General features: G+C 41.0%; 1 protein-coding gene across 3 annotated transcripts; it reads left to right on the top strand.

Moving 5' to 3' along the window:
* Window positions 1–2,317: 2,317 nt before the first annotated feature.
* LOC112888722 (DNA repair protein RadA) lies at window positions 2,318–11,627 on the top strand. Of its 3 annotated transcripts, none has more exons than XR_003227908.1 (15): window positions 2,318–3,248; window positions 3,544–3,599; window positions 4,170–4,228; window positions 4,467–4,538; window positions 4,739–4,822; window positions 5,479–5,586; window positions 6,574–6,636; window positions 6,740–6,820; window positions 7,088–7,153; window positions 8,583–8,738; window positions 8,910–8,987; window positions 9,743–9,781; window positions 10,188–10,247; window positions 10,576–10,648; window positions 11,194–11,627. XR_003227908.1 is itself a non-coding variant. In XM_025955022.1 (15 exons), the coding sequence occupies exons 1-15, from the start codon at window positions 2,464–2,466 to the stop codon at window positions 11,362–11,364; spliced, it is 1,974 nt and encodes a 657-aa protein (XP_025810807.1). In that variant the 5' UTR covers window positions 2,322–2,463; the 3' UTR covers window positions 11,365–11,627. The 3 variants fall into 3 exon arrangements, 2 of the variants coding, with proteins under 2 accessions (XP_025810808.1, XP_025810807.1); XM_025955022.1 differs by having other exon boundaries at window positions 2,322–3,248; window positions 10,165–10,247; XM_025955023.1 differs by lacking the exons at window positions 10,576–10,648; window positions 11,194–11,627 and adding an exon at window positions 10,437–10,488 and having other exon boundaries at window positions 10,165–10,247.
* The last annotated feature ends 345 nt before the right edge of the window (window positions 11,628–11,972 follow it).

The following is an 11,972-nucleotide window of genomic DNA, read 5'->3' as shown; positions in this document are numbered from 1 at the left end:
AGAAGAAGAAGTAGTATCACGTGATTAAGTGGGATGCGCTCGACAAACCAAAAGAATGTGGCAGTTTGGGGTTCTTGGAGACACGAGCTATGAATACTGCTTTACTAGGGAAATGGATACATGGACTGGAGAGTGGAGACCAGAGTCTGTGTATAGAATTGCTGAGAAAAGAAATACCTGAACGGCAAGAGTTTCTTCCAACACAAGTCTAGAGGCAGCTTGCAATTCTGGTCTGGTCTGAACAAGTGCAAGAGCTGGTTTAAGTTCAGCAGGGTAGTGGTGAGGTCGTTGGAGATGGGAAGAGGACCAGGTTTTAGGATGATGTATGGTTAGGGGACTGCCCGTTAAGGGTGAGGTACCCCAACCTACACACAATTTGTGGGAGGTTCTGATATAACAGTTGAGCGAGCAGTGAACGATGAGGAAGCCATGGTTTTTATAAGAAACCTTACCTCGGAGGTTGACGAATGGCAAAGGCTGCGCAATGATCTGGGGACTGTAGTGCTGGATGAGCAGGAAGACTCTCAAATATGGAAGCTGGAGAGAAACTGAATATAGTCTACAAAATCACTATACAAGTTCATTGTCAATCCCGGATGCGTAGACACGAGGATGGTGGATATATAGAAGCTGAAAACCCCTCTGAAAATTAAGATCTTCTTTTCGATGGTCTAGCATGACAAACTAAAAACAGCTGTGCAACTTTGTAGGAGGAATTGGAATGGGTCACCAACTTGCAAATGTGTAGCAGGGCTGAAGATAGTGACCACCTGCTTTTCAGATGCCCCCTGGCTGTTTTCGTGTGGGGTTGGGTTCGGGAGAGCTTGGGCTGGGAGTGTAGCCCTAATTTCTTAAGAGCTTTCGAGCTCGACAGAATTCCTATCCCAACTCGATCCTGATTTTTATTCTTGCTGGAGTGAACTAGGCGCTTTGGCGCACCAGGAATGATTAGATTTTCTGTGATTTCTTGATATGTAACCCTAAAGTTATTGCTTACAAATCTTTGGGCTTTCTTTAGCAGTGGAGTACGCTATCGACCAGGAAAGCGCGGACTATGGAGGACGTGTTGTCCAAACTGAAGGAAGGGCTCGAACAAATCTGAAGGAGGCGTTGGTGGTCTAGTTCTCCTCTATTCCTGTGTTGTGTGCTCTAGCTTGTTCTATCTTTAGGCTGAAGGCTGTGAGGTGGAGTGCGTACTTTTTTGCCTATGTTCTGGACATGTTTGTGCTGCTTTATTGTAAGCTGGTAATCCCAAAAGAAACTTTACGTACTTTTAGTAAAAGCAGAACCAAGCTAGTCTTTGTTCTAAAAATATTATGTTTTCACGTGAAAATTGCGAGCCTGCAACCTAGTGATGCGGAGCTGAGGACCTCCTCCTAAAAAAAAAGATTGGAATCGGGGGACTAAGATTTAATTAAAAAAACAAGCATTTGCTAAGCAAAATGTAGCATACAGATGTGTAATATAGGAACAACCAGTTTACATTCTTTGTGGAACAGAAAAATTGTACTACAAATGTGTAATATAGGAACAACCACTTTTGAAATATTAATATTGCATTTTTTGTGGAACAGAAAATTGTGCTTTGGTCTTTTTTTTATTTCCTCGCTCTCGAAGACAATATGTGCATCGACACTTTTCCCCTGGCTCCCCGCTGAGGTCATTCTCAACAGCAGTTTTATGGGTATAATACATGAGCTGCCATGTAGGAATTGTAGCGAGTGACATAACACACAATTTACTAGGTGAGAGAAGAAATTAGTGCCATAGGATGAAAACCATGCGTACACTGTTTCCAAGCAGTTTATGCCTTGCATATAGATTTGAAAACAACAAATATATATGTATTGTGTGAGCTATTTTATTCGTGAACTAGATACCCTCTTGATTGTGGCATTTTGAAAATATAAATATGAAACTTCGGGTGACCTTAAGGCCTTGTCCAAAGGAGCTATCCACATTGCTAGCATACGTGGAGTTCAAAATAATTCAAAAATGAAAAAAAATCGTGACTAGTGATCTGTCAGAGTATTGATCTGTGCACGTTAGAGATGGTAGAACCATATTTTGTATCGGTTTGCGTTCGCGACCATCAGCTAGCGAGCTGCCTTTTCCCTCCCTCTCTCCTCCATGTAGACCAATTTGGACCTTGGCCTAATGATACGTACATTTACGTTTGTTGAAAATAATGTTTATTCTCTGCAACTTACAACGTGGTCACACCCAAATATCTCACGTGGACTCGAATTAGCTTCCCAGACTTCATCGTGGACGTCGTCACGTCTTCGTCGCGCCGCAGCGTTTTCAGTTCGTCCAGTCCGACCCGACACCACCCGTGGCGCACTCGGCCCACCGCCCGAGTCCGGCGGCCCCCTTTCCCCTTCCTCCCGCGCCGGCACGCACGCGGCGCTCCATTTTCCTCCAAAACCCCGGCCAAAACCCTCCGAAACCCGTCCGCCTTCCATGCCCCACCCGTCCGCCGCGATGCTGCGCTCGCCCTCCTCCCTGCGCTCCCTCCTCCACCTCTCCGGCCGCCTCCTCCGCCCTCCGAACCCTCGCCGCCCACGCCCGCTGAACCCTCGCCTCCCCAGCTACCCGCTCTCCGCCCGCCCTCGCTTCCTCTCGTCGTCGTCCTCCGTCTCCTCGCCCTCGACCGGCGGCGCCGGATGGGCCACCTACGACCCGGTCACCGACAGTCTCAGCGCCTCCGCGGCGCTCCCCTCACCCTCCGCTTCCGACCCCGAGGCCCCCGTGGAGTCCCACGCCTGGGCCGTCTTCGACCCCGCCGCGGGCCGCATCGTCAAGCAGCGCTCCCCTCCTTCGTCGTCCACCACCGCGGCGGCGGCGGCGGCGGAGGAGGAGGAGGAGGAGGAGGAGGAGGGGGAAGGTGCGGGCGAGGACGAGGAGAAGGGGAGGCTACGGGCGAGCGCGCGTGTCGCGAAGGCCCAGACCTCGTGGTCGTCACTGGCGGCGCCGCGGAAGCCCGCGGTTAAGGGCGGCAAGGAGAGGTTCTCGTTCGTGTGCAGCAACTGCAAGGAGGCCGATTCGCAGTGGTGGGGCTTTTGCCGCCACTGCAACGCGGCGGGGACCATGGAGAGGTACGTCCTGGGGACTGATGGCAATGCCTCTGCGGAGGGGTCGCACCATATCGCCCGGTCGTGGATTCCTCAGAAGAGCAAGGAGATTGTGCCGCAGAGCCTTCAGGAGGTGAACAAGGGGGTCAATCAGGCTGAGTGGCGCATACCCCTGTAACATTTCTCACCCAGCTCAATATAGTGTTACTATGAGAAATTAAGAGTAATCTTCCGTGGCTTCTTATCCAATACATTGGGGGGAAGTAATTGTATAGATAAATGAAGCTATCATCTTGAAATTTGTTATTGTTCTATATGTACGTGTTAGAATTTGCTGTTATTCTATATGTACGTGGGAGTTACCTTCAAATATATTATCTCCATGCAATTCGATTGCTGGGTAACTTGCTGAGGAATTTTATTCTTTCATTATTAGCTGATGACATATATGGATTTGTCTTGTTTGTAGGTCGGGGAGCTTTGGAGTGGAGATTGCTCGAGTGCTTGGTGGTGGCATTGTTCCTGGTAAACCATCTCTTAACTTTTATGGTATAGGTTGATAGTTAGCTTGCATCTGCCAGGCACAGATCAGGGTTTGTATTTGTATAAACTCTCAGTTGTACTAAAGCTTTTTAAATTGCTTATAGGAATCATGTGCCAGTAAAATGCTGCTGCTTAAGTGTCATTTATTTAGAATTTTACGTTGTTCTTCTATTTGAAACGGTACTGAATCAAGCTTACAGTATCACATAGCAAATCTATAGCAAGCTATGTGCTAGTAAGTAACATGCTTATAATTGCATCTGTGATTCCAGACTGTTGATCTGCTTGCAATATTGCTTTGAGTCAACTTAGGACTCATTGCTGCACCTTAAAGTATACAATTCTTCTGCCCTACATGCCACAACTTCTTGCACATTTCTTCTGAATGTGTTATTTGGCAAACTACCTATCATAGGAGAGTTCCGATACAAAAAGAAGCATTCACTGTTCCGGTCATTATTTTCCAGAAAAGTAAATGTGACAACTGCCAAGTCACAAACATCTTTTTATCCCATGAATCAATGCTTCACCTATTACATCAAACTTATGCAGGCTCCTTGATATTAGTCGGTGGGGATCCAGGTGTTGGCAAAAGTTCATTGATGTTACAGGTAAAATATATACACATTTGGCTATACAGTGTTAGTTTGACCTTCTTTTTTGTCTTGGTGCATTCAATTCAATATGATCGCTGTGTTCATTTGTCCACACTATACCGTTTAATATATTTCTAATTAATTTCTTACATTTTGAGTTATGTAGTTTTCTGTAACCTTATTCCTTAGCTTTTGGAATATTACAGATGTTCCCATCTCTGGAATCTGACAAATGTTTTTTCTGTATCTGTAGCTTGCTTCGAATATATTGGAGAGTTTCATGGTCGAGGAGTCTTCTCCTGTTGTATATGTTTCTGGTGAGGAGGTTAGTTGTGGCTGACATTTACAGTCTCTTAAATCTTTATGGCCTATCCAATCTACGTAGCTTACACCTGTATTTGTCTTATTCACTGATCTGTATGATGCTTTTTTCTGTTAGCCTTCAGCGTTTGATTATTTCTTGTTGATTTGAATTTCGTAGAATCTTAGAACACTATATTTTCTAACTTTGTAACTATGCTCCAGAGTATTGAGCAAATTGGAAACAGGGCTGATCGGATGAGTATCACGTCTAGCAAGTTGTACCTCTACTCTGGTACGGATATTGAGGTAATCTGTTCATGTGGTTCCACTTGTGCATACTCCTGAATTTATTTTTATTTTTTGGATCATAGACCCATTTTTATGTAAGGTGAACATTTGCTAGTCTTTATTACCTTGGGAAACTCCTTATAATTCCAGTGAACAAAGTTACTGTAACATAATGTTCTGGAGTGCCAAAAATATGTAGTAAAACTCTTTGCTCATCTCAGATCTCCTTTTTCACCTATATGAGCTTTCCTAATACCAGCTAATAAGACTACTGATAGATAGGTATTTTGTTCTGGGCTAATCTACTCATTGGTTTTTACCATTTTATGATTCCACATGCATCAATTCCACCATCATCTGTAATTATCTATAAAGCTGCTAATGTCCTGTACTCCTGCTGTTCGAATTCATAATTCGTATCAACAAAGCAAAACTAGCAGCCTGAGAATCACATGCTTCAAAGATTTTCTACAATATTGTTTTGTTCTTATAAAACTGAGCAATCTGCATGTTATCTAAAATGTATTTATTATAGATGACAATGGCCCTGAATAAAGTTATAATAGGATCTCTTTTTACCATCTGTCCTAATTAAAACATTTCTCAGAAGAAACCTTAACAACCCCTCTGATTCTGATATACCATCTATATTCATCAAAAATCTTGTTTCACAGGATATCTTGGACAAAATCCAACCGCTGTCTCCAAGGGCTCTTATTATCGATTCCATTCAAACAGTTTATGTCAAATCATTCGCTGGAAGTGCTGGCAATTTAGCACAGGTACCTCTATTAGTTCACCTATAATTTTCAGATTATATTGAGACCAGACTTGCATGTCAACATGTCATGTCTTCCCATTATTGGCTAGTTGTTTACGTTAAATTTATTTACTGTTATACTGATCAGTTCATTTGCTTTTGCCATAATAATGACAGTTAGTGTCGTGGAACTTGTATATGTTCGGGCAATGAAGTTCATTCTTCAATTCAAACTGAATTCAAGGGCTTACATTGTTTTCAGTACTTTCCATTAGGTTGAGCTTGATATGGAATATTCTTTTTCTTTATATTATGAGCATAATTTGGTGTGGTCCTGACTTTGTAGACCCTGGGCCCTGGGGGAGGGGAACTTTCGGCCTTGGCGAGCTGTCTGGGAGTTTTTTCTTCCATGCCTCTCTGTTCGATCTATGAAGCTTGGTTAGAGTACAGAACTTCTTAGTGGGTTCTTAGTTCTTAATCTTTTAGAGATGCACTCCCATCCTTGTAGAGTTATATAGTTGGGATGGTTTGACCTCTAAGAAACTTAGCACTAAGCAAGAGATGTAAAATATGCAAATGACATGATTGACTAGCAGAGTAACCAGACCATAAGCTATGTTTGCAGCTAAATGACGTAAGAGGCAACCTTGCTGTTGCAGCATAATGGCTCAAGATTGCACATGAGATGAGCCATCTTGTGCTACAGTGCCTGGCTCGCCACTCATAATCTTGAACATGTCTCGATTCAAGCAAAAGTTATTTCATGGATATGTATTAGTACAATGGACACTGGTGTAGGAATCGACCTTATTTTTCAGTCTTATTACAGAATCTAGCACAGTTTACGTCTTTTTCTCGAACGAGCACAGTTTACATCTTTGAGCTTGAGATTGTGCCAAATCTATGGGATAGAAGTCCACATTGTTGAACTAGACTATGTTATATGGTTCTGAATAATTCATATCTATGTTGCCTGTTGCTGTAAATCTCTGCCTTTTGTGGACAACAGGTCAAGGAATGCACCTCTGCCTTGTTACGATTTGCAAAACTGACTAATATCCCTGTTTTCTTGGTAAGCTAACCACCATGCAAGAAGTTTGCGGACACATCCTAGACCAATTCCTGCCTTTATTTTCTTCTCATTAGTAGCATCTTGTCACTTTTTAATTTTTCAGATTGGACATGTTACAAAAAGTGGTGATATCGCTGGTCCTCGCCTCTTAGAGCACATAGTGGATGTTGTTCTGTATATGGAGGTTGGTGAATTACTCTTCCAAATATTGGAGGAAAATATGAACATTTCTTGAAACTTTCGAGTGCTTTTCTATGTGTTGTCATTTGTATCATGGAAGGTAGAATGATCCAGTTCATAAAACTAGATCATCTTCAGAAAATAGAAATGTAATACTTGTTTGTAAATCTCTAAGATGATAAACATGTAAAATGCTAACACAATAAAGCTTTAAATTGTGCTGCTTATTATAGATGTTAAACATGATGAAAGATTTGTCTTCTTATTTTAGGGAGAGAGGTGCTCATCCCATCGACTGTTGCGGTCGGTTAAGAATCGTTTCGGTCCAACAGATGAGGTATACTCCTATGCCGTCTATCAACTATCAAGTTTGCTCCACAAGTGTATAAAAATATCAACACTGCCATACCGGACTAACCTGTAAAATGGGTACAACACGGTTATGTTAAAAATGGACACTGTTGCCTGATTCTTATATGGATAAATGGTTGCAGTAGTTTGACAAACCCTATATGATACAGTTCAGTCGTTCATCTAGTATAATTTAGGCCCTGTTTGGTTCCCAGGGGCTAAACTTTAGCCCCGTCATATCAAAAAGAATCTTGTCATTTAGGAGTATTAAATAAAATTTGCCTAAAAAACTTTTTACACAGATGGGTGCTAATTCGCGAGACGAATTTAATAAGCCTAATCAATCCATAATTTGCAACAGTGATGCTACAGTAACCATCCGCTAATCATGGATTAATATGCCTCATTAGATTCGTCTCGCGAATTAGCCTAGGAGTTCTGCAATTAGTTTTGTAATTAGATTTTATTTAATACTTCTAATTGACAAGATTCTCTTTGATGTTATAGGGCTAAAGTTTAGCCCTCAGGAACCAAACACCCCCTTACTTGTGATAATGCTAATGTATTTGAACTAAGGCTAGACCATCGTACTGCACAAATTACTAGAGATTGCAGGAGTAAACTGTAATCGTTGTCATAGCTTATTTTTCATATTCTGTTGTTTTAAACGTTCAGAAATTCAAACTTGTTTGTGCCCTTGTGCTTGTAGCGAAGCTGCAAACTTATGTACCAAACAATCTTCTAGCGCAGGGCTATGTTGCACATGACTTAATGAGGTGCCAGACTTCCTTTTGAATTGCCCAGATCATGATTTTATCCTATTCATGGATAAAAAAATGCAATACGATTCCTAGTTTCGTGAAAAAAAAGAACCCACCAATAATTATTAAGTTTTCCCCTTCCGATCTGACTGCTGCGTTGCCCTAGCCCCTCCCTCCCCATTTGCCACCTTTTGTTTTTTTTTTCCTTTTCATGGTTGTTCCATCAATCCATCCTTTCTCTCTCTTTCATGTGCTGTCATGCCCATCTAGAGCTCTGCCAATTCTCTTTCCAGGTCAGTTGATGCCTTCTTTAGTCTTGCTCGTGGACATCTTTATCCTTCTAAAATAAGACTCATCCTAGTGCATCTACCATTGCCAACAAAGTGATTGCTTGTTACAGGAGTGTGATCCTCTGTCAGGAGAGCATAGTGCTTTACTGCATGTAACTCCATAATTTAGAATGTCCTATCAGAAACCCTGCTACAATTTCTGTTGCGAATAGCTGTTTGTAAACCTGCCATTTGATATGTGTACCTGTTCTCTTTTTATCTTTAATTTCAGGTATTTTTTGTGTTCATAAGACATCAAACTATTCTTTATGGAAGATATTAAAGAACATGTATTCACTTGTTCCGTTTCCTCTTATTGTTCCAGCTTGGTGTATTTGAGATGGCTGAATTTGGTCTGCAAGCTGTTCTGAATCCTAGCCAGATGTTCTTAACCGAGCATGACTCTGATTCTGAAATTCTGGCCGGGGTTGCTGTAGCTGTTATTTTAGATGGATCTAGGACTTTTGCTGTCGAAGTTCAGGTATTGCAGTCTTCATTGTAAGGTCACTGGGTCTTATTGAGTGGCTAAATTATTTTCCTTCCAATACTTCATATTGTATCTTTGTTCTATAGTGTCATATACTTGAGTTGTCAGTAGCTCTGGTATAAAAACTAATGGACTTCCGTGAGGTGAAATTTCTTCCATTTGCAGGCATTGTGTGTTTCTGGCTCTCATCGTTCTGGACAAGTAGTTGGCATACCAACAAGAAGGGCTGATGTCATAATCTCTGTAAGCGTGAAGTTAACATATCCAGCCAATAAAGTACCACACCTCTGATAAACTGCCATTTGCATGTTAACTTCTTAGGGTATAAATCTATGGATAAGCTCCAGCAGGGTGACTTGTAAAAATGGGATCCTGTGAAATGAATATTGTTGCTAGTTTATCTTAGCTTGATACACCATTATTTTGGCTTTAGAGCTGCATAAATAGTGCCAGACCTGACTTCTTTATTCAGCTCTAGATCATTCTGTCGCAGTCGAATTCACATTAGTTTGATCATGCTTGCTTATAACCCTCTGCAAACATAGCACCTTAAGCTGAGATACCATTAGATGTCATGTCATCTCGACAGCATATCTGTAGCTTATTTTGAATGTGGACACTGATAAGTTTGCCTATGTATGTTAGCCCTCTCGTAGACTTAGTTTTGCATGTTTTGTTGCATTTCTGCTGGAATAAGAGAAAAATAAGGTTGTGGTTTCCAGATTACATTAATATATGTGTGGGATGAGATGTTTTGGGAGTATGTGTTCTTTGACATTATAACCATTGACACACAAATACACATGCCTCCACACGTCTGTGGGGTAGCATAAACCAGATATAAGGAGCACGGACGCACACTTTCCATAGAGATGCTCACACTAAGTTGCACAACCAAGATTTGATCCCTAGTACACCCAGAACCACAACTCAACCAATTGACCAATACTTTTTTCCCTATATTTTGTGAAATAATAATCTCATTTGTTATTTTGTAGGTTCTTATGAAGCAAGCAAGCCTAAAACTTCAGGATAATGTAAGTTCGAAGAGATTGTTTTTCTATTATTACTATGTCATACAATATATGTTTCTTTACATTGTGTTGGTATTAATTCTGAGATACAATCAGTTGGCTGTCATATGTATAGGCTTACTATTTGCATCAGTGTGGTCTGATGACCTAGTTTGCATCAACATTAGAGCAGGTGATATGTGGATGTCCTTACATGTTTGATGCATTCGAATTCTGGTTGTATTAAGCGAGTATGTGATATGGTAATGGCATAACTCTGACCATGTTCACTAAATCTCTTAAGTTACCAACTTTTGGATTAGGGAATAATACAGAAATGCACTAGTGACTATTTTCTGTGTTTGTTCCCATACTCTTCTGGTGCTATATTTCTGGTCATGCTGCAGGCTATTTTTTTGAATGTTGTCAGTGGCTTCGAGTTGACTGAGACCGCAGGAGATCTGGCAATAGCAGCTTCAATTTGCAGCAGGTAGTAATTTTAGTGCTTTATTTTAGAATCATTACCAGTACAAGATTTCGTTTTAGTTAGTATAGGTGCCTAAGTCACTCAACTATTTCGCAGCCTGCTGTTCTTATGATATGTTGCTACAGTCATTTGTGATTTCTGGGGTGTAGTTAGACATGATAACTGACTGATAAACTTTGTGCAACTAAGCAGATTGGTGAACCACAAAGTATAGTTCTATGATTTCTCTTGCCATTCTTTTTCTGCATAAAAAGCAGGTGGGAGACCTGTTTTGGTCTATTTTTTCACTGTTTGTCCATTTTAAGGAAGCCTCTTTTCTTGTTGTCTTCAGTTTCTTGGAGTTTCCTATCCCAAATGATGTTGCATTTATTGGAGAGATCGGTCTTGGCGGTGAACTTAGGACTGTAAGCTTTCTTCTGCTCCATTGTTTGCTTTATCCGTAATCTGAGTTGACACTTGACAGGAAGTACATAACATGTGCTGGTGAAAAGAATAGCGGAGATTAATGTTTGAATTTTTAAAAAGAATTGCCTATCTTATTCTTCCAGGCCTTCTCAAATGTCTATTGTGCTGTTAAAATGTACTGTCCAAACAAGTAATCAGTGACTGCAAACTATATCTCTGATCCCCATACAGTTTTCCATAAGCTATATCCCAGCCAATATCCTGTCAATCGCGCGTATATCCTGGCCCCAAAAAAGTTAGCTAGAAAGAGTGTAAAATTGGAAACCAAAGATCAAGATCGTTTACCTAAGACAACCCCGAAAGGTCACTTATTTGTGGAGTAGACACAAGACAGTAAGCAAAGAGGCCAAATTGCCATACTCCAAACGGGATAACGTTCTCTTGCATACTCCCAAGACAGTATCTTATGCTTCTGCCCCTATCAAGTTTGTTATAACTGTATCTAGTTGTTGTAATATTTTTTTTTCAATTTTCTATTTAAAAGGTGCCAAGAATGGACAAGAGGGTGATGGCTATTGCGAAGCTGGGATACAAGAAATGTGTAGTTCCCAAGACCTCCGAGAAGTTGCTCAAACCGCTTAATCTGGATATCGAGATCTTGCCCTGCAACAACCTGAAGCAGTTTATAAACGCCATATTTAGGCCCCAAGCCTGATGCCGGCGTGGAAGATGCCTGCTTTACCAAAGCTGACCGTAGGTATTTAGGGTTAGACATTAGAGTATTGTCGGTCAAGGCCTTAATTGGTGTAGCATAGTGCCAGTTAACAGTGGACGGGCTTCCGTGTTGAGCTTCCAGCCGATATATATTCCATTTTGCTAGTAAGCCTAAACTGCCGTGAATTTGGTTATCGTTATTCTTTCGTGTAAATTTGAAGTGTCTCTAGCTATTAGTGTAATCTGTTGATTTGTTTCCACTCATTTTCATTTCAGCATAGCATAAAATGTTTTACTAAGCCTTCTTTGATTTTTGCATCACGGCACGCGGGCTGTTTGAGTTTTACAGCCTGATTGGTTGAGTTCCAAAACTTGCCCTACCAAATCATAGGCATGCCAAAATATGGGCATATCAAATTTACTTGCCAAAAAGTAGACAAGAAAGAATAGCAATTGGTTGGGTACCAAAATATGATTACCAAAATTTTGACAATTGCCAAAATACAAGTACTAGAAGAGGAGGGAATTGACACAAACAGCTAAATCATGCCAATATTTTAGAAATCAACCAAACAAATACCAAAATTTATGATCTTGCTCATATTTTGG

This window comes from Panicum hallii, chromosome 4 (genome assembly GCF_002211085.1).
Source record: "Panicum hallii strain FIL2 chromosome 4, PHallii_v3.1, whole genome shotgun sequence".
Classification (NCBI taxonomy): domain Eukaryota; kingdom Viridiplantae; phylum Streptophyta; class Magnoliopsida; order Poales; family Poaceae; genus Panicum; species Panicum hallii.
The sequence above is the reverse complement of the archived record's forward strand: the minus strand, read 5'-3'. Positions and strand labels throughout refer to the sequence as shown.